Genomic DNA, 27,553 nt, shown 5'->3' on the forward strand with positions numbered 1-27,553 from the left:
TAATCCTACTACCTTAGCTTATCACAGTGCATAGAATGATAACATTTATAAATAAAATATTGTCTTTGAAAAGAGAAAGCTATTTATAAACACTATGGGATAGCTTGGTGAACCTCACACCAGTAAATCTTTATAAGTTTTTATTGGAGTTCAAATTTGAACCAATCAATACCTCCTGCTGCTATTTAAAGTGCTGCCTGCTGCTCTGAGCAGTGGGTGGAGGAGAAAGAGATCAGGGAATTGAAGGAACTATGCAAGGGGAGGTTAGAAAACGAGATTGGAGGAGCCAGCTTTTAATACTTGTGCAGACAAGATCAGTGCACTGCCTGCTGTAGGCTTGACAAGTGATGGAGAGGGTGGGGATGTGTTTGGGTGCGTTTGTGGCCCAGCAGTGACCTGCAGACCCACAGCAACCCCTGGATGGGGTGAGCTGGCAGGGTCACCTTGGCTTTGCTGTGCTTTAACAGGGCATGCAGCAAGGCAGAGGGGAAGCCTGCCTCTCCCAGCTCCCTGCTGCAGCAGGAAGGGAGAGCTGGCAGAACACAACACAGCTTTACACAGCCCTGCTTTGAAAATGATTCTTGAAAGTGGTTCTTGAAAGGCTGTGTTACTGCAGATGGCATGACAATGTAAATAAAAGTATCAACCGGGATGAATCGGTGAGTTTCCAAAAGTTTTTAACAATAGAACTATTTTAACAATAAATATGTTAAAAAAAAATCACTTACCTCTGCCTGTGCGATATTTGTTCTCTTCTCATCTTTTTCTAGAGAAAAACACATGAAAAGAGAATAGTTAATACAGAAGCATTTCTTGGTGCTAACCCTTGTAACTCTGCCATGAACCTACAGCACCACTGTAAATAAGAAATTAACTTTCTTATTTACAGCTTTTCTTTCTCATTTGTGTGTCTCAGAAAGCCAGAGGCCCTGATTAGCATTTAGACATAAGCACTGCATCTGAAGCACTTAACTCCCTTTTTTGTCTGTGAATAACAGTGAGGGATGGAGTTCCTTCAGCAGCAGGTCCTTTGTCCTGGCTGGCAGCAGGGCTCTGCACTGCAAGTGGGGCTGACAGGCTACAGGGCTGCCCTGCACAGAGACTGAGCTTTCTCCTACTGTCAGAAAAGGCCTGAGTGGCAAACAGTTGAAGGAAACGCACAAGTTCTACTGCAGTCAAACAATAACAAGAACCTCACCTTAGCTATTAATATAGCAATGCTGGTGCTGAAGACTGCCTGACAGCATTATGCAAAATTAATAAAATAAAGCTTTACAAAGAGCAATCTTTACCTTAGAATTTCATGACATTACCAAGTTGATTTTTTTTTTCCTGAAGCTTCTTACTTTTGATGCCTTAATTTGCTTTAGACTGTATGTATGGCAGAATTGGAAAAACTTGAGATTTCTGATAAAAATAAGTGCCTCTGAGAACCTGTATGAAAAACTAAGTAAGATTATATGACACAGAGGAGGCTCAAGGTTCTTCCTAACCATGACACATAACCAATTTTTGTATGAAATAAATCATTTCACTGCTGTTGTCTTCATGTGGTTAATGGCCAGAAAGTGTCTGTCTTCTGCTGATGATTTCACAAATATTTGACAAAGATCATGCAAGATATTTGATACACAGTAGTTTGGAGCTCTAAAATAAAATGTCATTAAAAACATAGACATCAATCTCTCACTGTTGCAATGGGCTTCTAAAATTTTCCACTTGCAGATATCAGTGTGTAATTTTCACTGAGGTGTGACAGATCTGTAAATATAGGTCTGAGCAAAGAATTAGGTCTAGGCAATATCATTTCATCTGACTTATTCTCTAGATATTGGCTGCTTGTGGTGTGCTGTGTATGGGGGGATGAGCCAGCCTATGCAGCTGGATCAATTGCATTTTCTATCGCATTCTTTACCATTGGCTCTGTTAATTGGCAAAGGTTAATTAATTTACCAGGTTTTTCAATGTAAATATTTCCCATTACCTCTCTCTGGAAGATATTAAAGTCACTCATACTCAGGGTTAAAAGTGTGGTTGAAAACAGTGCTGATTACAAAAGCATGATCCCACAGATACAGAATTAGACAAGACAATCAGGAGGCCAGTTTCCTGCCATTGACATTTGTGTGAACTTTGGTAAGGTCACTGATCTCCTCCTGGACTTCCCTACCTGTAAATAAGTATACCAGCGTCTATTTTAGTATAGAAGTCAAGTCCATAAAACACTTTGGGGTATGAAGTCCAGCTGGATAAATGAGTGACTATTTATGTGCTTGCAGCCTTTCTCATTGGTTGCATACCAACACCTCAATGAGTCAACACTGGACTTTTTTTTTATTTATTTATTCAGGATACTGGATTTAGCGTAAATGCTGAAATTTGAATAAATCAGGAACTTTCAGCAAAGAACAATGAAGAGTAAGTTACATCCCATTCCTTCCTGAAAATCTAAATTTGTGCAGATTAAAAACATATTTTGTAAACCCAAGCTGATGCTTGCATAAGGAACAAAACCTGATATCAGTAGCTTTGTTGTGTTTCAGGTCTTGATCCTGAGAATGTGTACAACTCCAACCCTTTGGGCTTGCACATTTAGTGTTCTGAGTGATGTGACATTAAAATTATCAGAACTGGAACATTTACAGCTTTTCCTTTCACCCAGAAGCCTTTATATGACAGGCAATTTTGGGAATAAAGACTGGTCCTGTATGGAGTAAGAGAAACCATTCATATTCACAGGGCAAATAGTGCCAATGAGAAGCATCAGACAACATGGACACTTAAGAACAACCTATAAAAGCACATAAACAAACAATTTTCTTAATCAGTAAAGAGAGACCAGAAGTAACCTAAGGGCCTGAAAGATGCAAACTCAAGGCAGGAGCCATGAAGTGTTTCAAGTGAATTGTGAGATGAAGGGAAAGGTACCGCTGGCTGGAGATGAATTTGGGCAATGGTACATTTTGACATGAGTTTCCTTTTAAGGACAGAAGGAGGATACCATGCTTATTTTTGACAGGTATTTTGATGGATAAGACTCAATCAAGAGTATAGAATTTTAAGGAGAGGTGACAAGGAATGGGAACAAGGGAAGCCTAAATCCCAGAATGCCATAGACTGAGGCAGAGAGAATAAAATTAATCTTCTATGTATAGAGAAGGAGAAGATGAAAGGCAAGGGGAACATGGAAGGAAGATAGAAGAGCTTGTGAGGAGCTGAAGTAGTAATGAGAGACAGGGACTCTGAGGCTGTACCAACAGTAAAAAGAGGAAATTTAGAGATGACAGAGAGCAGAGTGCAGTGTGGGCTGGAGCTCAGTCAGGAGTTCCCTGCCTGGCCAAATCTTGGTCTAACTGAGGGACTACATAATTAATTGTGTGAACATCATTCCTTGGACAAAGAGGGGTTTTCCAGTAAAACTTACAATGCTTTATACTGTTACTTTATAAAGCAGTTTAAATTAGTTAATGAAAACATGTTTTTATACCAGTCTTACTAGTAAAACATCCTTGTGAGAGTAAATGAAAGTAAGAATTAATGCTCTCCCTGCAAAAGGCCAGTACTGGCATCAAGAGATTACGTAGAAAATCTCTCTGATAACAGATTTTATTGTGAGAATGGAAGGTACAAGGTAAGAAAAAACATCAGCTGTTAGCAATTGCAAATCAGATATTTCCACCACTGGAAGTCAAAGAAGCCATGTATCTCCCACCCTCAAATCCCTCTCAAATCCATTGACAATTATAAACTGGATTTCTTTAGCCAACTCTTAGAGCATAAGTTCATCTTGAGAAGGGTCCGGAAATAATCAGAAACTAAATCACAAATATCAGAATGTGCTATCACTTGATTCACAGGGCAGAATGAGATCTCTGGTTTGTCAACATCCTTTAGTCCCCATTGAATACTGTGCTGGCAGGATTCTGCTCACAAAAAAAACCCCATAGTTATACAGAATTAGAAATTCACTTTTCATGTTTATAACTTAGCAAATTATATCATGGAGAACGTGAAGAGATCAGCTGTTTCTTTTAGATGTGAAACAAACCCCTAGCTCTCAGTAGGTAACTCCTCCCTACAGGTTTGCTCTCCTTTTGGGGCCAGAAGGGAAGAAAATGAAATTCCATTTACCTTCCTCACAGACCATAACATTGTTCACAGTACACAATATAGCTGTACTATATTCCAAATCTCAGAATACAGCTTTTTTCCAGTTTAACTTATTCTAGGCTGCTCTAATTACTAACAGGAGTCCAATCAGTCAAGCAATTTCTTGATAGTTTTTGTGGTTTTGTTTTAAAAAGGCATAATAGAAATCATATGAAGACCTAAGAAGGGGTTTGTGCATACCCAGGTGGAGGTACGTAAAGACCGGAGCTTTGTTTAGAGACTTCTTTACACCCATGCTGAGGAAAAACCAGTCAAGGATTTTCCCTTGTGCTGGGTGAATCATGTTTGAGCCAAGAGTGATCCTTACCTCATGTAGGCTGGAGCATCACCTGGCAAGGTAAACAGGATTTAAGGCTTTTTTTCCTGTGTCCTCAGATAAATAAATATGCAAAGAAGAGTTTGGTCTAAATGGTATTCCCATCAATCCAGATATGTGCACAGACTTTCTGAAACAAAGCCTTAGTTTTTTAAGGAAAGTCACTTGTGAGAGCCCATCTCTGCACAGACCCCCTTTCAGAATCAGAGTTTTAAGCTTTAGCCTTTACCCAGGGCAAAATCTCACCCACTTGCAGGGAAACCTGCAAGACCTGGCCCGACTCTATTGCCGAAATAGGTTGAGGAAACCCCAGGGTGTTGTCTCCCACACAGGGCTATTAGCAGAGCTCTGTGAACCTTTATTGGCACATCCCCCCAGCCGAGCTGATGTAATGAGCTGAGCTCCCCCAAAGGTGTCCTTGTTTGAAGCCAGAGAAGAAGCCAGGGGAAGGAGGCTGATTGTAGCTGGAATGAAATCTGCTTGCTGGTGCAGATCACTTCCTCCATGGATCTCCACTGCTGTGCAAACATCGTGTCCGTGCTGGGGGAAGCTTTGTGGTCGTTTTAGAGTGAGATCAAAATTCATCTGCCTTGCTTCTCCCCCTGGATGATGTTAATGCACTTGGAGCAGCCACGCAGGGCAGGAGGTGACCTGTTTTAAAAGAGCTGGCCTCTGATATCACCCATGGGCTCTGCAGTGGTCTCATCTAGCAAAGGCTTATCTCATCCAGCTAAGTACCCTGCTTGCTTTCCCCTCGGCAAGAGCAAATAAAAGCCTTTTCTGTAGGGGTTCAGTCGGGCACTGGAGAAACAGAACAGGTCAGAGGCCACTTTTTACACAGAGGAAACTCAGTAAGAGACTGCTATAATTGTTGGAGAAAGCTTCTTGTAGAGGGTTTGGAAGTTTCCTTGGGAAAACACAGCCAAGCAGATAAAAATCACAGGGGGTGTGGATAGGTTTGGACTCAGGCAATTTTAGAAACTAAAACCAGAAAATAATCCTTCATTCTCCTGCCATTTTGTGGCAGAAAAAGATGAAATTTTCTGAAAATTATGTTTCAGTCATTTCGCATTTCAATTTCTCCCTCAGTAAAATAAAATAAATATTTTTTATCTACCAGTTTACCTTGCTGGTGCTTGACCACCATGATCTGTATTAGCCATTGGTATTTGTGAAACCAAGATAATTGAACTCTGATTTAGAAATTGACCAACATAATCTTAGTTTTTTCTGCTATCACGATTACTTTTCATTTCTTCTAGAAGACATAGCAAGATCCTAACAACACATTGTGCATCAGCTGGCATCTCATCGCTTTTTACTAAACCACTGAGGTAGGAAAACAAAAAGAAATTCAGCAAAGACCATCCTAAAAATGCTTACATAGTTAATTGTTTGATTTTCAATTGCTGTTTTTTATTTGCCAGGGTTTATCAATGAGAACTTGACTATGGGTTTAGATGTCATTACATTTAATTACAAAGAAATATCCTGGTAAGCCCTCCTGGAGTGAGTATATGTTTCTGAAAATAGTCCCATTGCAGGAACCCCTCATTAGAGCCCCGGAGGCAGCTGCCGTGGCAGCCGTGGCTGGGAGCTCTGCTCCCCTCCTCACTCTGGCGCTGACAGGAGCGAGCCTGTGCTGCGGTGCTGCTGCATCTCACTCGCTAATCAGCATCTAAATTACTGCTGGCCCCGGAGGGAGCACTAATAACAAGATTTGTATAGCAAGCTTTAATGAAAACATGAGGCAGAGAGGAATTTGCTATATACAGAGGCATTTGCATGCCTATCTACCCTGTCAGGAGCTTGCAGCTCAGGTGTGTGGTTTGGGGAAGGTCCCACACTGTGCTGACAGCGCTGTCACCAGGGGACCTCTCATCCCTCTGTCCCAGAGATCATAGCACAGCTTTTCCGAGCTAGCTCCTGTCTATAACCAGCCCTTTGCATTTCATTAAAATACTACAGGCCAAATCAATCTGCTCTTTGGACATTCAATTTTTTTCCCCAGGTAAATCAGTTATTTAAACAACCCTGTATTTCCCACCTTCGATATTCAAGTAGCCATTACTAGTACTGAGAGTAGGGGCTGCAATCTGCTTTGTTAGACCAAATCCTTCCTCATGGTGCTCAGAGTCAGCCACTAAATGAAAAGAACCATCATCCTTTTCCTCCTGATGCGCACAACAGCATTTGATCCAAACATCTCTGATCATACAGACAGTGTCTAAGGGCCCACTTTAAGCTGCACAGCCATAAGAATATGAAATAAAACTACCTTTCACAAACTACACAGATCAAAATTTATTTAAAACTTGCATTCTGGTAAACATAATCTATTTTGGAAGAAACTGGAGACATTACAAACCTCAAATGTGAATCTGAATGTATTTGTTTACATCACATGATTCCCAGAAGGGAATGATAGTGCCTGATTCACCACCTTGTTATTCCAGATTCATGCCAGACTCATGGAAATCAGTCTCATTTCACTGGCATTAAATGAGAATACAAGACTGATGAATCAGATCTGCAGCCTCACCACAGAGCGATCAAGAATTATTACAATAAGCACAAAAATAATCCTTCTCCTAAGCATTTTGTTCCAAATTTTTCATTCTCTCTCCCTAAAATATAAATATTAATATAAGACAAATTCTAAATAAGTACCATAAATCCAATATAGCTTCTCAAAATATATTTTGAAAGAGAGTTAAAATTTAATTAAGGACTACATTTTCTGCCTCTCTTCTTGATGTTGCATTTCTGCCTGACTTTGTGGTCTTCCAGTTGCTGCCAGCTCTGTAAGGCTTTATTCTGATTCTGTCCTGGCTTTGAATGACCAGACATGAAACAGGTTTTGTGGGAAAAACTGTCATGAAAAGAATACTTCCACACAGAATTTTCTTTTTCTGAAACACAAGGAGGCCTGTCGTGCTCCATGAGAGAGGGTCAGGTGAGCAAAGCACCAGGAACAGAGTTCCTGATGTGAAGTCCTGGGTCTATGACATGGGGACAATTCCAGAGCTGGCAGGTCTTCCCAAAGAGGTAATCAACCCAGGGAGAAACACAATGAAATAAATATCCTGTTTGGACAACTAATGTAAAGATTGGCTCTAATTCACAATATAAACAATGCTAGATTTGAAGATGTTTTATTCTAGTTGCTTTCTAAGCAGCACAAACTCCTCTTTGGTGAAGGAAATGGATACAGCTTCCAAAGAATGACTGACTAAATAAGATTAACCAGGAGGAGGTAAGTACTTTATTTTTTCTTTTGATCCCTGAGATGAGACATTTTCTAGACCAAACAAAAATCTCTGACTAAATTACCAGGAGTGACTCTGAGCTAAACTTTTAATGTAATTTGCAGTTGACCAATGTGGACTCCTGTCATCAGGGCCAGGAGGAACCTCTGGCAGGACCACAGGGTGTCACTGCAGGCAGAAGCTCTGGATCAGGCTTTGCCTCCACACTGCTTTGAAGCTCCATAAAATTTACTCATTCCAAAGATACACCACTTATTTAACAGCGAAGTACTTATTTCTGTTCCCAGCATGACAGAGTTAAGCTCAATCAGAAATCTGGGGTGTCTGCTATGGTGTGACCCTTGGCAAAGAGGAGTCCATCAGTTCCTGGTTCCCAGTGCTGGGTGTTAGGGGGAGTGAGTGGTGTTATAGGCAAAATGAGTCCCACAGGAGCTCAACACATGCTCAGTGAAAATCCTGCACCAGCAAAAAAAGCTGGGTGGAAGGGAATGTTGGAGAGAAGTGAAAGACAATTGTTTTATCACTGACTTTAGTAGGCCATAAGCAGCAGCAAGTTCTGCCATTGACTTAAAAGTCAGTATTTTATCCTATATATACAGCATGAATTGGTTAAACAAAATAAAACAAAAACTCTGAAAAAACAAAAAAGAGAAAAAAGGCAAAATACTTTCTCATTTAATAAACTATTTCTAGAGTTAGTGCAGCTGGGAAAGAACTTCAGCCATACATAAACTGCCTCAGTCAAAACTCTTGCTCATATCAATATTCACTTCACCATTGAATGTCCAGGTTAATACATTCAAACAAGTAAAAAATAAATGAGTCAAACGGAAGAAAACTGCTGGGATTACTGATGTGAAATTTAAAAACCTTGGTCTGTTGGGAAAGCTGTTGGTAAACTCTGGTCTCAAAATGAGTAAAATAAGACTTAAAAGATACATGATGGGCTACGTATGACCCTTTTATGCACAGCTACTTCAAATCATTAAAATCTCCCATTTAGATTGAAATATACATTAGAAAAAAAAGTCCCTTATTCTTGCAGCAGATAAATGTAAACCAGGAAGATACTGATTTTCTGGCATGAACCAGAAGTGAACTGGAAAGCCATCACTTCTGGGTGCCCCAGGCAGGGCTGGAGGGCCAAACTAAACTACAAGCAAACCTTAGAAAATTAGACTTTCACAGACATATAGAACAAGGCAAAGGACAAAGACTGCAAAGTAGACCTGAATCACAATATGTTGTCTCAAAGTTGTCCAGCTGTGTAGGAGAACTCACCTCATTGTGAGGTTACATTGACATAGGAGCTGTTCTGACAGATGTCAGTAAAGATTGTATCTTTGCTGTATGGACCAAGGGCAGTTTCCACACCCATAGCATACTCTCACCCGGCCTGAAACCTGGCAGGGAAAGACAAGACTCACATGAAGGAAATAGGAGAGCAGTGGAGATAAAAAAGGGTTTTGAGAGGTTAGAAGGAGGCCAGAGCTGTCGAGAAGCTGCTAGCAAATACTCAGAGAAACAGGTTCAAAGAGCAGAAACATGAGTCTGCAATGTGTCTCCAAGTAAAACAAACTGCCACGCTACTAAATTTTTGTTAATCATTGCTACTGTTTAACCAAATGTACCCAACTCATTCTCAAAAGACTTCCCAAGCAGCTTGCAATTATTTTGTACATTGAGGAAGCCATAACAAAGTTATTTGCAAAAAGACTTAACGGTGTCATTAAGTACTTTCAAACACAGATGGAAGACAAGTACCTTGAGGAGATAGCAGATAGCTACCCGGGGTTGTGAGTCCATCAGTAACACTGGGTAGTATTAGTAAAGTGCTACTTTCCATCTGCTTGCTTGCCTTGGCTTCAGTCAGTGTTCAAATCACTGAAGAGGCTGAAGATCTAAATACAATACTGAGGCAAAGATCATGGAGTAAAACCGATGATTACAAGAAATATAATGTTAGCAAATCCCAGGATAAACTTTGAAACCATTTTCTAACAACTTCATGTGCAGGAATCAGTTGGGATGGAAAATGGCTCAGAATTGCCCTGCTGATTGCAATCTTTGTATCAGTGTTACAGCTGCAAATGCCATCACTGTGGTTCCTTTCTCGGCTGGGAGCTGTAGGAATATTCTAAGCTCTAAAATAAAAACCAGTAGCAGCAGCCAAAACAAAAAAAACCCAGCCAAACATTTCTTAGCATGCTATAGCTCATAAAAACATTTAAAATGTATCCTATCAGAATATGTTTGCACATTCTGGAAAGTGACATTTGCCATGGGAGAAGAAAACATACAAAACAATAAAATTTTTCCTTAGCCAGTGACTATTTTTGCTGCCTTAGCAATTTCCTTCCTTTTGGAATAATACCTCAAGGATTTCAGTAAGAATGCTTTGTAAAGGTAGTCCTGGCCAACTGCTTGTGGCTTGCTTGTGGTTAGAATGCACATGCAGGGAGCTCCTCACATACATGTATCATCTTACACGGGAATCAAGTCAGCTACTAATAATAGTTCTTCTTGGGGGTTAGCACCCTTTTTTACAAAAAAGAAAACGTAAATATCAGTTTGGTAAAACCATTGTTGGGTTTTCCAAACCTTCAAAGAGTCAGCAATTTCAGGTTCCATAATCTCATTCTTGCCTTAAGCACAACTAGGTGGGCTGGAACAGCCCAGGGCAATCACTGTCAGCTCAGAATAAGCCAGCAGTAATTTCCAAAGGCATTTTTCAGCATGTTTACTAACTTTAATACATACCAGAGACAGAGGGGACCATGGCTTTTGTTTTATACATCTCCATTTGTGCTGTCACAATCAGAAACACCTTGCTGTGATTCCTTTGAAATGAGCCACATGTCCTATGGGATGTACTGCACACATTAAAGCCTGAGTCACACACCAGCACCAGCATTTCAGGAGGCTTGAAAGCACACCTCTTAACAGTAACAGCCTGCTTGCTGTCCACTGTACTTCAAAAACAGGCAGTAAAAACCTAATGTTGGTCAGGATCAAAAAATCTTCCAGGTCATAATTCTTTAAAGGGAAAACTCTTTTTCTCCCTTACCCCTGGTTCTCCCTCCCCACCCCCTTCCTTTTAGAGCATCAGTACAATTCCACTTGGAAGAGAACAGAATGCAAACTAGCACTTAGTAATACAAACCTGTCGCTTTCAAACCAACTGGGCTTTTAGGTTAAATGGCTCCCTGATTCTGCAGCTGTCCTGCAGACCCTACTACAAAAGGGAAAAGGCAGAACAAGCACTTCAGCTGATCCCAGAGAGTCAATTCTATGGAGCTGGCCAAGGAAAGAGCAGGACAAGGTTCATCCAAATCTTTGCTTTCTACCACTACCTGACAACAGTTGTGGTAGGGAACTTTAGAAAGACTTGAAGGGAAGGTACTATCACTGCATGCCTTTGGGTGGTGGAGACTCTGTCCAGAAATGGTTAGGTTATGGGATGTCCAGGTACCAGGATAAGCCATATTGTAGGGTGCAATAGAGCTCACTGTTGTATTGAACTTTCAATCTTGGTCATGTTCATTTTCTGTGTGACTTTCTCTGCTTGTCTTATCAGAATGAAGGACATGGCCTCAGGTAGAGAACACAACCTTTACAATGCACCTTCATCTACTTAGCACTGCTGACTCTGCCAGTGCAGTTTGGTTCCACAGCATGGATAATACCAAGATATGGATTCTCTGTGGGACACCTGCATGCTGGGAAAACATCCCAGGGAAAACATGAACAAAGAAGGAGCAGGTCACTGTACTTCATTTTGCTGCTCTGATATCTCTTGATCCTCCAGAAAAGACATTTGAGAGAAAAATCAGAAGCGATTTTAGATACAGACACAGGAATACCATTTTGAAGGGGAGAAGGAGAAAACAGAGCTCCTTTCAATAGACATAAAGCTTAATTCTACCCCAGAACTGCTTTGGTTAGTGTAAAAAGAGACTTGACTGGTCCCTCTGATCTTGTTTCCACCAGCTGATGACACAGGCAGCTCAGGCTCACAGGAGAGCAGAGCTTTCTGCTGTCAGAGAGAAAGGAAAACTCTGCAACTCCCTGCACTCTCACTGAGCTTCTGCAGCCTTCTGTAGTTGGCAAAACTTTTCAGGACTGGTACATTCAATTTGTTTAGTCTCTACTGGCTTTAGGTCCAGATTCATTAAATTCTCACTTTTGATGTATTTTGGAGTGAAGTTTTAACTTCAGTTATGCTGTATAAAGAGTTAAATTTTGCCTCTAAAAGCTCAATAAATGGGCTACCTTGATTGATGCTTTAAGTGCAACCCCTTCCCAATATTCTGAACATAATGAGGTTAGTGCTAAAAGCTGGATTCTCTCTCATCTATCTGCATTATCTATTTATTCCACAGACATCACCATGGTAAACGAGTGCTGCATTAAGTACTAAATAGCAGAGGTCAGAAAAACCCTGTGTTGTATTCTTTTCCCCTCAGCAAGGCTGAAACATCTATTAATGGATTTTAGTTTATTGCCTGATGTGAACTAAAAAATATATTGAAAATATCAATATTAGCACATTATTGAAGTTTATTTTGAACATAATCTCAAAACAAACTATCTTGACATTCCTGTTTACAAAATTTTGTCTTATAATGTTTAAATGGACCTTATTTCAAGTATTTTCTGAGTTTTTTGCCATTTAACGCTCTTTCCCCAAATACAAACAGAATCTTTGCCATAGGCTAAACTGGACATATTTTGATTGAAATTAATTTTTTAAATGCCATCAACATCCCAAATTGTATGCTCATGTAGTTGTATTAAATATAGCTAAAGTATTTTGACTATAACAAGTAATTACACATAGGCACCTCATTTTTTAACCAGAAAACTCACCATCTATTCTGAATTCTCAGCAAAACAAACTACATGAGGTGTATAAATATTTGGCACAGTGCAAATCCGTTAAGAGCTCCTCTAGCAAAATATTAAGCCTTATGAATGCAATAAAGTTAGGATCTGTCCAGCCAACTTCCTCAGCAGGCCAGGCAGGCGTGGCCAGTGCTCTTCCCTACCCACGGCACGGCTCTGTCGTGCTGTATACACAGAGGTGATAACAAATGTAAACATTCCAAAAGCTTATCAGGCCTGACGCTGAATGATCAAGCAGCTGGAGAGCTGTAACGTGAAGCCATGTCTATTAAAAAGAATTCGCAAATAATCTCCTGGGGTGGAAGAAGGCTGTTTCTATGGTGCTTTTGTGTAAGGAACCAGGAAAACAGATGAAGAGTACAAGGTTCAGCCTCTAAAAATACCACATTCACTTTCAGATAGTTCCACGGATGTTGACCCTTCCAACACAAAACCAATGGGAGGCAGGGAACAGGAGGAACAAGTAAAATCATGGTGCACATTAGGAGTTTAGCTGCACTGGTAATTAAAAAAAATTATTTCAATTCATTTCGTGTGTATTCAAGGCTAGAACAAGAGTATTGGATTAATGGAATTCCATCCATACTGGGAGCAAGTAAAGCTTTTGGGGTTTTGGCTTCCTGCCCCCTCAGCTGCACCACTCCTCTGATGTAGGTACAAATTTGAGTCCTGATTGTGAATATCCAAACTCTATTTCCATCCATCCTCAAGAGCTTTCTCAGGCAGTGTTTGCACCCTGGACTTCCCCATCTCACAGAGGGACAGGAGACTTTGGTGAATGGGAAGGACTCATTCTTGTTGTGATTAATTTATTCACTTCAGCCAACTAGGAGAAGCTAATTCATATGGGTCATGTAAAATGTACCTGTACAGTCAATCAATAAACACTGAAAATGAAGGAAGCATGGATAAAAATAAACATGAAAAGTTCAGTAAAATAAGTGAATTTTGACCAGAACATACATAATTGTGTTTTGTTTTGACTGTCTCTGTGTAGCTGTCAAACCCTTCACTGTTTACTGACTGGAGAGACAGTCCAGACTCTATTTGGGCTTTATATGAAATAGTACATGTTTCCTACTCTTTCAGACTACGTGGTTTACATTACAATTGCTAAAATATCCACACGGAATGTTTCTATTTGTGAATTACTGTATTCAGGACCACGAAAATTGTGAAAATGGAGCTGGCTGCTTTGGTGATAAACCTCAGTCTACCATAGCACTGCTCACTGCTTCCCAACCAACTCAGGCCTTGTCCTCCAGCCTGCTGTCCTTACTGCACTGCAGGGAGCATGACAACTCTTTTGACAAGTGATTACAGTGACATATCCTGATCCTCTCATGAAAATGGAGCATCTTCATGAAATGGAACATTTTCATGAATTATTAAAAAAGCCCATTTTTTAAAACAAATTCATTGCTTCTTTCTGGAGCCTGTGAGCTGTTCCTTCTGGGCTGAATAAGGAACAGCTCGAGCACAGGTTCTTGACTTTTTTTTCTCTTTTTTTGAGCTTTCATGGAGTCTGTATTCACACTGCATGTGTGGGAGGAGCTTTTGCTGTGCCTTGTCACAGGGAATTCTATTGGTCTGAACTGCAGAATAAATTCAGAGTAATATGAAGAAGCATGTGAGCACAGTGTAAGAAAAAGGGATGCTCTTTGCCACTGAACATTTGCAGCCACACATCCTGCAAACAGTAGGATATTTTCAAGCACAGAGATTTTCATCTCTGTTCAGGAACCCCTATCACCTGTCAGGTCTTATGCAATGTTTACTTCACATATTTCATTGTTTCACTATGTCACATAGTCCTTTCCAGTACAGGCTGAAAGAACACGAAGGTCCTCACTGCCTTGACAAGAAGTGCCTGATCTCTGAACATCCTGGTGCCATCAGTAATGTGCACTGGGCTATACCAGTTCTCTTGTGTGAGGGGACATAATTTTTTCATTACTTATTGAGACACCTCCACAGACTCCTGGACCAATATAAAAAGAGACAGAATGCTTACATGGCATATGCATTTAGCATATAGAAAAACCATAGAAGGCATATAGCTTGACAAAAAAAAAAACCCAAAAAACAAACCACCACCACCAACAAAAACCAACCAAAAACCCCAAAAAACCCCACAACAAAACAAACCAACCAAACAACAACAACAAAAAAAACAGCTAGTGACAATTTTTATTCACCTACTGCTTTTCTGAATGCTCTATTACCACATTAGAAGCCTAAATTTGCAACTGAAAACAGCTGCTATTTGGCTTACTCACTCTCTAGTTCTTGGACCAAAGTAAGCAGTATGTCCTACCAGAATCTCAATCATTTGAAAAACATATCAGTTTCCATGAACTCTGAGATCAAGAGTTTTCTGCTGAGATTTTTCCCTGAGAAAGTGTAGCAGAACTGCTTGACAGTGCTCAGAAACATCTGCCTCCTAGTAAGTCTTTTCCTGAGCTCAGTTTATTTTGTCTTGGAAGAAAAAAATACGTGACCATTAGATCTAAACCCAAACATATTCATTCACCTAGAAGCATGATCCAACTAATATTAATCACAAACCTTAATGCTGGGCAAAGCAACTCACATTAATCCCATCAAGAATGTGGTGCTGGAACAGTTTGTATCAGCAGAAAAGCACATCTGTCTGTGGTAATGAGATTTATTGTGCAGGGAAAGTCCGGGAGTGTCTAAAACCAATTTAGCATAAAAACCTCAACTACTTTGGGTTGTCATGGAATTGAAAAAGGTGTAAGGACAGATTTTCCTCCCACCACTCACCTGGCTGTGTTGTTTGCTGCTGCACTAAATACTGAGATGCCCATGAGACATCTCAGCAGAGCCCTGGGAAAGTGACAGTAAGCTGAAAGGCATGGATCCTTTCTGGATAACCAAAAATCAGCTAGGAGTGAGAAAACAAAACTGCTAATGCCCAAACACGAGCTGCAAGCACCTTCCTTGTTTGGAGACAGGTACAGACTGCTTTAAGTTCAGATGTGCTGTGCTATACTGGGAAGATACATTTTTTAATGCCTTTTCAGTGATAATATATCCTTCCTGCTTTGAAATGAGATTTGTAAAGCACGAACAGGCAGCTGAATTTCTAAATACAGAGTAACATTTACATTACAAGCAAGGAAGTCAAAACAGGCAACAAAGCAGAAAGGGGAGTTGGGAACAACAAATACATAGAAAATTTAGATACACAGAAGTTTATCCCAATGTTTACCCATATTCTAATGCTTCAAGAGGACTGAACACTTTGACATAATTTGAAGAGCCTTTGCCAGCCAGACTGTTTGATGTTGTGTTGGCTCTGTGACAAAGCCAGTCTGTGCAGGAACGCTGGCATTGTTTTCTGATCAAAGTGAGCCCTAATGGTATTAAACCTGACTTGTGGTCTGACGTGCTTTCTTCCCTCAGCTATCTGTTCTCTACTTTGCTACCAGCTTTTTCTTGAGCAGTTGCATTATGATATTCTGCTGGTTTAAAGTATGTTTAGACTTTTATTTCAACTAATAAGAATTGATATTCCTATATTTTCTGCTATGCTGGGTATGGAGACAGGAGCCTGTGCCTACACAGAAAAGGCTGCTTGTGATGCTGATATTCAGTTTTTATTGACTCCAAGGATATTGTAAGGGAAAGAGGAAGCAGGAGAGCTTTAACAATTTTTGGATTAAACACTTGTGTAGTGTTAAAACTAAGCACATGCCTATGTTCCTTTTACAAAAGGCAGGTGTAGAGTAACTGTGGCTATAGCAGGATGTGAGTGCACCCCATGAACCACCCTCAGAGGATGAGATGCTGCTCAATTGTGGAGTTCTCTCACTTTGTACTTCTCTTTGCCTTCGCAGGTAGTAAAATGGACTTATAATTTCGAACAAAAGTAAACAGACTTGATATTACAAAATCAAACATCAGATGCTCAGGAAATACAGCTCCATTGATGCCAACCAAAGCACAATAGATTTAAGCGACTTCATAACTCAAGTCTCAGTTTGCTAGTGCTAGTTTCTCTGCTCAGATGTGACATAACCTGTCTAAGGGCACTTTACAGGGAACTTACAGATAGACTTAAGGATTATTCATTTCTGTGCTGCCTCACAAGGTCATATTGTCCACTGCAACCACAGTTTCTACTTCAACTCAAATTTCTCTTTTGTTGACTGTGATTGCACTTACATATGATGCCAAGTAGAGTGAGCATGAGGAAATGTGAGAGTCAATGATGCTACAGGCTGGATACAAGCTTCTGTAGTGACATTTATCACCTGCCTTTAAATCATTCAGTGTGGTCTAACACTGTTTCCTTGCAAGCAAGGAAGTCAAGCAGACTCTTCTTACAGTTTTTGAGTAGCTGTCATTGGTTTAAAATGAGTTAGGCTTAGCAGATATTCCATCTTCACTTTATAGCACAATTGATCTGACCTAAATAGGTGAAGACATATCCCTATCAAAGCTGTAACAGGCATCAGGGATGGATGAGAGGACTAAAGAGAAAACAACTTTTAGATATTTTTACAGAAGAACTCAAGCTGAATTTATTATGAAGTTCTTAAACGTCCAAACACATTTTATTGCCTTCTGGTTTCCAGATGGGTGTGCATCCAGAACACCAGAACACCACAAAAATGCTACTTTTTTTTCCCTGCTGCAATCAGAAGCAGCTGTAACAGAAGGCTATAGAAAAGTCTGATTCTTAGAGAATGCCTGTCTGTTTTTTTAAAAAAATAGAAGTTTAGATAATTTGAGTAAACTTTGCAGGGGCATCCAAACATTTAGAATTGCATTAGGACACATATTTCAAACTCTTGGATGCATATCCTTCACTAGCTCCTCGCTCCTAATAAAGGAAGTGGAATAGTGCAGTGGGTAAAATTCAAGGGGCAGGACTCTCATTTAGCTCAGCTCTAATAAAAAAAGGGTGGCTCTGTCAGTCTCACTGGAATTCTCTGCTGCTCAGTTTCCCCACTGGTCTAGGGAATCACACTTCTAAAGCAATTTGTTGGGGTGTCAAGTTAGCTCCCTTACTATTTTTTTTCCTTTTTTATTAACTGCATGCATTTGCAGTCATGAATTTACTATTTTTGGAGACAAATTTTATTCAGTATCCCACTGAATTCTATTTAAAATCCAGTAACTGATCAGCATTTTGGGGTTTAATCAGCAGGGTGTCAAGAGGCCCTAGGGGACTAGCTCACTCTGAAAGCTGAAGGCAGACAACCATCTCAGAAACTGTACAGCACCTTGCAAGATGAAGACCAAAAAGGCTTTATTTAGTATTTGCACTTCCATTGTAAACCTATTGTCTGCCTTCCCAACCTGGCTTCACAGTCCTTGTGTTCAGCAGGTTCACAGAGCTACCTGCACACACCCTGTCCAAAACACTTGCCCATATTAAGCAAGTGACCCCCTATGGAAATCTACATGAACCTCATGGTGAAGGGCAGGAAAATGAAGCTGCTTTTTAAGTTTTTATTTTTATCTGACTTTATGAAAAACTTAAAAACAGGACAAGGTTATAATTTAGCCAAATAATAAATTCATTAATATTAGTTCCCAGTATCTAGAAAGAACAAATAATATCTAAATAAACAAATATAAATAAGTGAAGACAAATACTAACTCATGGACTTATATGGAAGTTGGCTGAAGCTTGCAGCAATCCTGACTCATAATAAAAATGATTTATTTAAAGATTTATTATGAACATTGCAGGAAAGGTGATAACAGACATGCACCACTTTGTTTACAGTAAAATTTCCTGTAAATTAAAGAGTTCTTATTCTTTGTTTGGTTTTGATTTGGTATTGTACCAAGTATCTGTTTATAAAAGGAAATATGACGGTACAAAGTGTACAGAGTGAATTGCAAAAGAGATTAACAGTCAAGGTGAATTTGCTTTAAATTAAGTCCTAGCAACACAGACAGCGTAGAGCTCTTTATTATCCCATATAGGTAAAGAAAGTCAGTTCAAGGCAGACCTTTCATGCCATTTTTGAGAGCTGAACTACCAGAAATTCAGGACAGAAAGCTACTCTCCAAAAAGATTTCAAGAAAAGATTCAGGTGACTAAGAAATATGGCAGGGAAAAAAATGTTGCAGAGCACAACAAAGGAAAAGTTTAATATAAGTAGGCACTGTGTTCCAAGGGATTAAGTATTGAGGATTTTGCCTTTTTTGTGGACTTTTTTGTTTGTAACACTCCCTAAACAGCTTATTAAAAGAATCTTTCCAAAGTCATATTTATACGACAAGTATGTCTCAACCTCAAATCCTCCTATCCCACAGAGGATCTTCTGTGGGGCTCCTGGTTGAAGATAATGCATTCACAGTTGAAAAAGAATAATGAAAAAACACATTATATGTTTTAAAAGGAAATTGGAAGACAATCTAATCCGTAGAAACAACTCCTTCAGTTGAATTAGCCGTGGAGCCAGCCTGGTATCTCTAGAGATCAGACTTCATGGGTCTCCAAAGTCTCCACTCAGGGAAAGAAAATATTTGTGGATGGAAGCACTAGACCTGGGTCATATTAATTCTCCTTCTACATATAACCAAGATTTACATGGAGGATAAAATAGTGAAATCAGTGACATTATCTGAAGGCCAGGAATTACCTGTGTTCACGGGGTTTACTCCAAACAGTCCTAACATCCATTGTTTGAAATTTAGAGCTACAAAATTAATGCTGGATTTTTAAAACCATGTAGTTAATCAAAGCAGTTTGCAGCCAATCCTGTGTATACAAGTTCAGTGGTTTAGAAGGTATGTTAGCACTCACCTGGGGGCATGTGTTCATTCATGATGACGAGTGATGCTGGCGTGGGCCTTCTTTTCCTGATCTGTAACAAACCAAGGTACAAACCAAGGAGAGTCATTAGTGCCCATCAATTGCCACACACACAAAGCAAAAAATCTGTCTGGTGTCCTCCAGAGTATAGACCAGGCAAAGTTAAAAAGGAAACTATTTAAAGAACAGCAGCACTTCACTGTTTTACTGACAGCTTGTCTGGTCTGTCAGCAATCAGGGTCATGCTGCTGCTTGTTCAGGGAGAACAAAAGCACAGGGAGAGCTGTCCAAAATACCTGTAGGATTTGTAATCATCTTAAGTTTTTGGATATGTATTGCTGAAAAATATCAATCATATATTAAAATATTGACTTTTAGCTTTGCATCAGAAAGATGATTGCAGTAGTTTGTGAGTTGGTATGTGCAAATACCTGGTACTGCCATAGCTCTCACAAGTAATAATTAGTAGTATTTTGCAAGTGCATTTCAGAGTTTTGCAGGAATGCCTTCCCATGAACTTCTATTTCTAAACTGTTGTCAGAGGTGCTACCACTGTTCTTTAATGAAAAATACTCCAGTATTTAAGATGTTAAAAAGAGTATTTCCAATACAACAGGTTTTATATACAATATATAGTCCTGAATTGTACACAATTCTTCAGAGTTTAACTGGGTAACTACTTTTGTTCCATTAACAGTGGCTGAACTGCATGGTATTGGAATACCCTCCTATAATGCACACATTTGCACTGAAAGCTTTGTGTTGCTTCATGAAAGCCTCCAGGCCTGATATTCTATTGAATTTAAGAGAGGCACCAGGAGCATTTAAGCTAGAAACCATTCTGACATAAAACCTCAATGTCAGTGCATTTGTTCTTTTTTTATTTGCTGAGCCAACATCTGTATTTAGCTGGGTTCAAATTCTGCTTTCAGAGGTGTAAATGGAAAATTACATCATCAGGGTTAATGGGTTTATTCCAGATTAGTGTAACTGTAGCTGACTGTAGAATTTACTATTTTAATTTCATCACACACCCACAGTGAAACTGTATAGCACTTGGAATCAAACTCACAACACACACACAAAAAAAGGACTGCCCATAAATTCCAGGCAGAAAATAGGTTACAGCATTTCAAAAGCCATGGGAATTCCAGGAAATCCTAATCCTATGGTTCTCACAGATTTCAGAAAAATACCAGAACACATTCTGCTTGAATTCCTTGCAGAACTGTTCTGTAAGGTACAGACATCTCACAGCTCAGAAGTGCCTATGGACAAAATGAGGACTCAAAACAATTCTTTTCTGCACCCTTCTAATATTTTGCATTCAGTGGTCATTCACAACTCATTGTTTTCTGGAAAAGGCATCTGCCTTTGAAGAGACACAACATCAGAATATTCAGGAAACCGCATGACTGTCCTAAAGGTGCAAATAATTTCATGGCTAATGGTGTGGAACTTTCAAGGTTATAATATTCCCCTGGTATCATCTAAAATCAGTCAAATAGAAGCAAATGTTGAGAAGGACTTGTACAGAGAGAAATATACTGGGTCACCCAATTAAGATTTATCCAGTTTTCTCAGAAGACTGCCTGTGACCTTTTTTTAGGAACATCTACACATAGCTGTACACAGTAATAGACATTTTTTCCTCAGACGTCTGTACTGATATATATATATATCTATATCTCAATATATATATCAGTACAGCATATATATTATTGCATGTATCTTTTGGGAGTGAATTAAAACCTAAAATAGTACACACATTATTCCAACAAGAACATAAATACAGCATATTTCCACTTGCATATATTTTTCAGGTATGTAAAGCACTGTAAAAATGACTTAAAGACTGTTTAAAATCGTGAGAAATACTGGAAGTAACTGAAATGATGACTATTGTGCAAAACATTAATTGTGTTTTCTTATGTTAAAATTAAAGGTAAATAAGATGTCTTCTTCCCAATATTTCTGTTAGGTACCTATTATCAATTTTGTGCTATGTATGTACATATAATACACTTGAATTGATTGGTTGAGAATGTATTCATTGAGTGTATTTACATGAAATCTAAGTATTAGGGTAGAAGTGCAGTCACAGAAAAGGCACAGCAAACATACACTAATAAGCCTACCCAAGGTGAAGAAGCCTTATTCTGGCTAGAGGACATATCCTTCTCCCTCTTTATGTATATTGAACATCACTATAACCTCCAGAGCGTTTAATCTATGGTTTCACTAATATAAGCTAGAAAAGCCTTTAGGCCTCAAGTATCACTTGTTCTCACCCACATCTTGCCCCATTCCTACCCTATTCCCTCCAAACAGCGAAGGAAACTCATCTTCCTTACCTGCTCAGCCGCCTCGGGATCTATCTGGCTCTGAAACAGGGGCACAGCAAACTGTATTTTTTTGGGGCTGTTGGGCTCCATCGTGGTGCTGAGGTGAGGCAGACGAGAGCAGAGGCTGGAGCTGGATGGAGGCTGTGTCCTGTGGCCGGCGCCGTCCCCGCAGGAACAGCTGTAACTCCCGACTTAGCACAGGAATCTGCCTGAGCCCAGCAACTCCCTTATTCCACATCCACAGAGATACCACTGCCTTGGCTATTTGCTTTTTTTTTTTTTTTTTTTTTTTTTTTCTCCTCTCTCCCCTCTCTTCAGCAGCCCTTCAGATCCTCTCAGCAGAAAGCTGAAAGGAACAATAAGCTAATTGTGTACCAGCTCACTTCTACATATGCCAAGCATTCACTCAGAAGCTAATTGAAAATGCAATACTAGCATTGCATGGCCTGGAGCCTTGGGATTTGAAAAAGAGGATCTCTCCACCGTATATTACTAACTGGCTGCTCAGAAGTGCAATGCAAGCTCCCTCTGAGTATTGCTGATGGGCTCTTAATTATTGATGAACACAAATCAGGAAGTTTTCAGATTTTGGGGGTGGAGGTAGCAGGAGGGGTGGACTCAAAAATTCGATCCCTGCTACAGCGTGCCAGAACTGCTCTCCTCTTTTCACATATCAAAAAATTCCCTTTGCTATTTCAAATATTTTTTAAGTCTTACAGTTTTAGACTCTACTAAATCTTACAGGAAGATTTTTGGTGATGATGCTACAGAGTTGCCCACAATTTCATGATGCTTCTCTGGTGGGTTTGCACCTTAGGCCTGATTTGCAGATTTAGACTGTGGATTATTTTGATGGGCTCCGTTTCATGTGACTCCAGATACTGAGAACACCCCCATTGGAGCCACCTCTGTGGGCTCCCTCATGCTAGGGCACATCGACATTGTATCCAAGTAAAGTGGGATATAGTGTTTACTCAAGATTACATTTTCTCTCCATTAACCCTAGGAAAAGGAAAGATGATTCAGACTAGTTAAATTACTTTTGGATGACTAAAATTCAGAGGCTAAATCCTACTTAAAGGTACGAAATCTGCACCTCATTCCAAGACCAGGAAAACAATTTGGTCAATCAATAGTATTCCTTTGTGAATATAATTGTTTTTCACTTGTCATTTTGTGTTAATTCAAGAGAAGTGTGTGAAACAATACCCAGCAATCACTGACTTAACCCACCTCTGCAAAACTCAGAGGAATTTGAAAATATTCTTTGTTCAGGCCACTGAGAGCACTAAGGATTTTCACAGTTCACCACAAGCTTATTGAGTCACTGAGTGCTTTCCCACCTGTGCCAGTGGAGGAGGCGAAGAAGGAGCGAGGATTGTGGATGAGAACAATGCACTGGCTGTACACACACAACAAACCAGCAAGTCAGATATTAAATACTTGTTTGGCTTTGATTTTTACAAATTAAAATCATGACATTATTGGAACACCAGGGTGTTTCTGAACAGAAGAAAGCACACAAGCTAGCTGGTTTGAAGGGCCTAATAAAGCTTAGGAGGTGAGGACACACTTTAAGTTAAGGATCCAGTTGGCTCAATGATCAAAAAATAAATCTCAATGAGGGCCAAAATTCCCCTCCTCATCCAAATCAAAGCGACTCTGAACCACAGTGGTTTCCAGCTGACAGCTACTAGCTGGCAACTTTCTTATTCAATTTCTTTTGATAGTTTAGTGGCATTAACTTAGATTCCTGAATCACAGGAGAGTCTGATTGAAGCCTTCTGGAGATACATGGTCCCACCAGCTGCTAGAAGCAGGGCCTGAGACCAGATCTCAGTCTGAGTCCTGAATATTTTTGGTGCTTAAGTGAAATGCTTAGCTTCATTTACCACAACAAATAAAAGAGATGCACAGAACACTGATATTCAGTGTTTCATTTAAGCCTTCACTATTCCTACAAAGACAAAACATAATTTGCTTTATAGACTTCCACAAGTAAAGGGAGGGTGCAATTGTAGCAGTTGTGCTGGCACAACGAAGTCTAAGGCACTGAAGTAAGAGAGACATACTCTGCTTTCACCAGGACAATTAGAGAGCTGTTTTCAGGATGGTCTAATTATCCAATTTCACAAGTCCTTCATGCACAGATGTGCCATGATCTTCAATGACAGCTTCAGACATACCAGGGATATACACACACCCACATACACAGGGTTACACATAGGGGAGGACATATGCAGGGACCTGAAGTTGTGGCTTTCCTCTTGAATTTGCATACTTGGAAGAAAATAATGTTTGTTTTTCTAGTCCCAGATAATGGGAGAAAAATGTTTTCCAGATGCATTGCTACCATAAATAATAATAAATGATATATTTTAAGTATCAATTTTCTCTAGAAAAAGACCCTGTTTTCCATAAAATATTTATTCTAGATGTCAATGAAACTTCATGTATTAAATTGTACAATTGAATTCTAATATACATTACTGATTACAGGAGCTATAATTATCATTGCAAGGGCTTAACATTTCTTATATTTATGATAAAGTAATTAAAAAAACTGTACAGAGACAGTAAAAATTTATTAAAATATTAAATGCTCAAAGAATTATAACTGTGTTTCAGCTCTAGATTGCTGGACATTGCTGTCCAAAGGAACCATGTCTCAAATGCATTTTTATCAATGGCATGTTAAAAAAAAAATCTTGACAACCTTACAAAAAACCCAAACCAACAAAACCACTTTTTGGCAGCTTCTGAAGGGAGACAGACAGCAGGACAGAACAAAACACAAGGACAAATCCTTAATGGGGCTGGCTAGGATTGGGAAAGATGCCCCCCAACAATGTGATGTGGAAGTATTTGCTTCCTGCAGATTTTCTCCCTGTGACTATTTGGAGCTGGCTGCCCAACAATCTTCACATGCACTAATACAATAGCAGTATTTTTAAAATAGTGTAATAGGCATACTGAGAGAGCACTCAGATATAGCATTTCAGGATGCCTACCTTGGCTCCCTCTTACACCAATTTGCAGCATTAGAAGTCTCCAGGCAAAGTGTGCTGGCATTTTCCATAGATTGCATCATATTCTGGGGAAGAGCTGAAACACATTTAAGTACTGACACATCCTTGTAGTTTATCTTCTGTTTTTAGCGCACTCCCCACAATTTCAGTTTCAGATGCCTTCATGATTCAGCTAAAAGTATAATGGAATTAAAAATAATATTAATAACTGTCCAAGATCTTTCCTTCCTATGTCGTTCTCTATGTTCTTGTATGATGCACTGCCTTTTAAAATATCCTGCTGTGGGGATGAGCTATGGAAGCACTCATGGCATAGTTCCTGCTTGAGCTATTTCCCCTGCTGTCCTAGGGAAGGTTTATATCTTCTTTCCAGCAAAAGACAAGGCTTCTGGGATGGCAATTCAAGGGTGTCTGATCCACACTCTCTTTGCACAATTTTTGTTGTGGCTCTGATCTGCCTCAGCTCTTCTGGTGTGGTCAGAGATTATTGCAGCATCCCTCTTGAGAGGAGAGCAGAGCTGGAGTTCATTGTAAAACAAACCTTCTTAAGCCTTTGGCTCTTAAATTCACCAGTGCAGATGCAAAGAAGTACTAAGTTACAGCATCCTGATCCAACAGGCTGCCTTTGCAGAGCAAGGGCTCAGCTTGGAAGTGGCAATTCTTCCAGGGTGTCTCTTAAATTTAATTCTCCTTTGTAGCCACTGATATGTGAGTGATTTAACAAAGATGTGTTGATCTGTGCTCTCCCTGGGCTCTCCAGCTGCCCCCTCTCCTCACAGCAGCATGTCCTCAGCATATTGCTGGGCAGCCCCAGCAGCATCAGAGAGAGAAACACTGCAGAGCAGGTTGGATTTCTGCTCTAGCCAAAAGGACCTCAGTGTGCCCCTTCCTTCTGCCTTTTTCTAACAAACTGACAAACAACTTCTTCCTGGCCTTTGTCCTGACAGGGGCATCAGCTTCACAGCTCTTGGTGTTGGCCATGAGCAGAAAGAGAGGGAGAAAGCATGAATACTGGACATGGCCTTTGCTGTGCACAACATACCTGTTCATGGACAGGTTGTCCCTTTGGGGCACTGCACTGTGCCTCACTCACAGGTGCTGAAATGAGATAGAGGCCTTCCAAGAATAAAATATTACATATTCAAAATGACACTGAAATTTTCCTTTCAAAACAGCTTTGCAAGCAGGGTGACTCCCACTAAGCTGCTGGAAACACAGTCTGCTATTTATATATACAAAATGCAAAGAATTTAAAATCTGCAAGGGTGGGAGAATGCAGAGCAGATCTCATCTGCCTCGTGAGTACCAAGTGCTGCCACAGACAGGTCAAGAAGAAGAACAGAAAAGAAAGTCTTTCTGAGCAGTGACAGAGTCAGTGGGACATTCAGTAAAAGCTGTTGTCCTGGTAACAGCCTAACCCAAATTTCCATCACCAGTTCTTATTCACAGAATATCAGGTTTGGAGTTATGTACTAACTATATATGTGGATATATAAAGCCTAGATAAGTAAAAAGATACTGCTATTTCTATTTATACAAGCTTTTTGGTTAAGATAATAATTCCTCAGCAGTATGGTTTTAATCGGAGTCAGTTTAAAGTTATTTTATCCTAGCAGAGAAGAACCTACACTGTGTATTCCAGTCTTCCTCTAAAATTCACAGCTCTCCACACTTTGAAGTAATGTACAAACATTTACTGCTAGATCCTATTCACTTCTATCGATAGAATACACACATCCAAGACATAGGAAATGAGCTGGATTAATGGGACAGGACCCGAGCAGACAGTCTTCTTGCCTAAAAGATACTTGCCTAAAATGGACTTTTGCAGGAAGCAAAATTCTGGTACTGGTTTTAGGAGGGTATTTCAGCAGGAAGAGATGCTATAATTTGCTTCCTTACCAAGAATAGGGTAAATCTAATACGTTTTTCAATAAACAGAATTGTATAGTGCATATAGGTTTTAGAATAAAAATATATTATGTTATTTCCATATTAAATCTTTAATGCAAAGTTGACTGACTATGTCACTGAATTAAACAACTGAAATACAAAATTCAGTTGTTACTGTAAATTTCTTAAAGAAAGTTAAAAGGTAAAATATAGAACATGTAGAAGATAAACCAAGGAATGAACTTCCACACATTCAGAGTCCGAGTTAGAAAACTCCTGAGCAAACACACATTCCCAGGCAGAAAATGAAAAGCCACCAATTTCCTAAAAAATGCTCAGTATGCCAGTTTCAGAACATGTCCTTAAAATCCTCATTTTTCAATTTGAGACTCTTCAGATGTCCCTTCTTTCTTGCCTCCTCCTCCTGCTTTGATAACATGCTAAACCAAAAGGTATCACAACAATCCTCAAGGTCCTGCCTGCAGCATCTGCAAGTGAGGGACTGAGACACAGCTGGAGGACAGGACCTGTTTTTGGTGACCTGGGCAAGGTGGCTGCAGCACAACTGTTTGGTATTTCCTATACAGGTGTTGGGAGTAGCAGGAACGGGACTGCTCCATGAGTAGGGACAAGCCAGGAGCTGAGGGCTACCTCAGCTTATAGATTGCACAATGAGCAGGAACTCTACTCACTCACTGATGCAATTCTGGCTTTTCATTGTACTGCTCTCTCATCACTACCATTCCATTACTCAGCTGTTGTCCAAGATTTCTCCTTTTACCCTGACCAAGAAAGAAAAGATATTTCTGTATTTATTAACCATC

The 27,553-nt window shown here is 39.8% G+C and overlaps 1 protein-coding gene across 1 annotated transcript in view; it reads right to left on the bottom strand.

The window, feature by feature from the left end:
* Nucleotides 1-22,302, bottom strand: part of PPP1R1C (protein phosphatase 1 regulatory inhibitor subunit 1C) — a 48,845-nt gene extending 26,543 nt beyond the window's left edge. Inside the window, 4 exon segments of the mRNA XM_083865754.1 lie at nucleotides 729-766; nucleotides 19,454-19,514; nucleotides 21,817-21,964; nucleotides 21,966-22,302. Of these exon segments, the coding sequence (XP_083721880.1) occupies nucleotides 729-766; nucleotides 19,454-19,514; nucleotides 21,817-21,964; nucleotides 21,966-22,045 (327 nt within the window). The 5' untranslated portion in view covers nucleotides 22,046-22,302.
* Between the last annotated feature and the right edge of the window lie 5,251 nt (nucleotides 22,303-27,553).

Source organism: Zosterops lateralis (assembly GCF_965231275.1).
Source record: "Zosterops lateralis genome assembly, chromosome: 7".
Classification (NCBI taxonomy): domain Eukaryota; kingdom Metazoa; phylum Chordata; class Aves; order Passeriformes; family Zosteropidae; genus Zosterops; species Zosterops lateralis.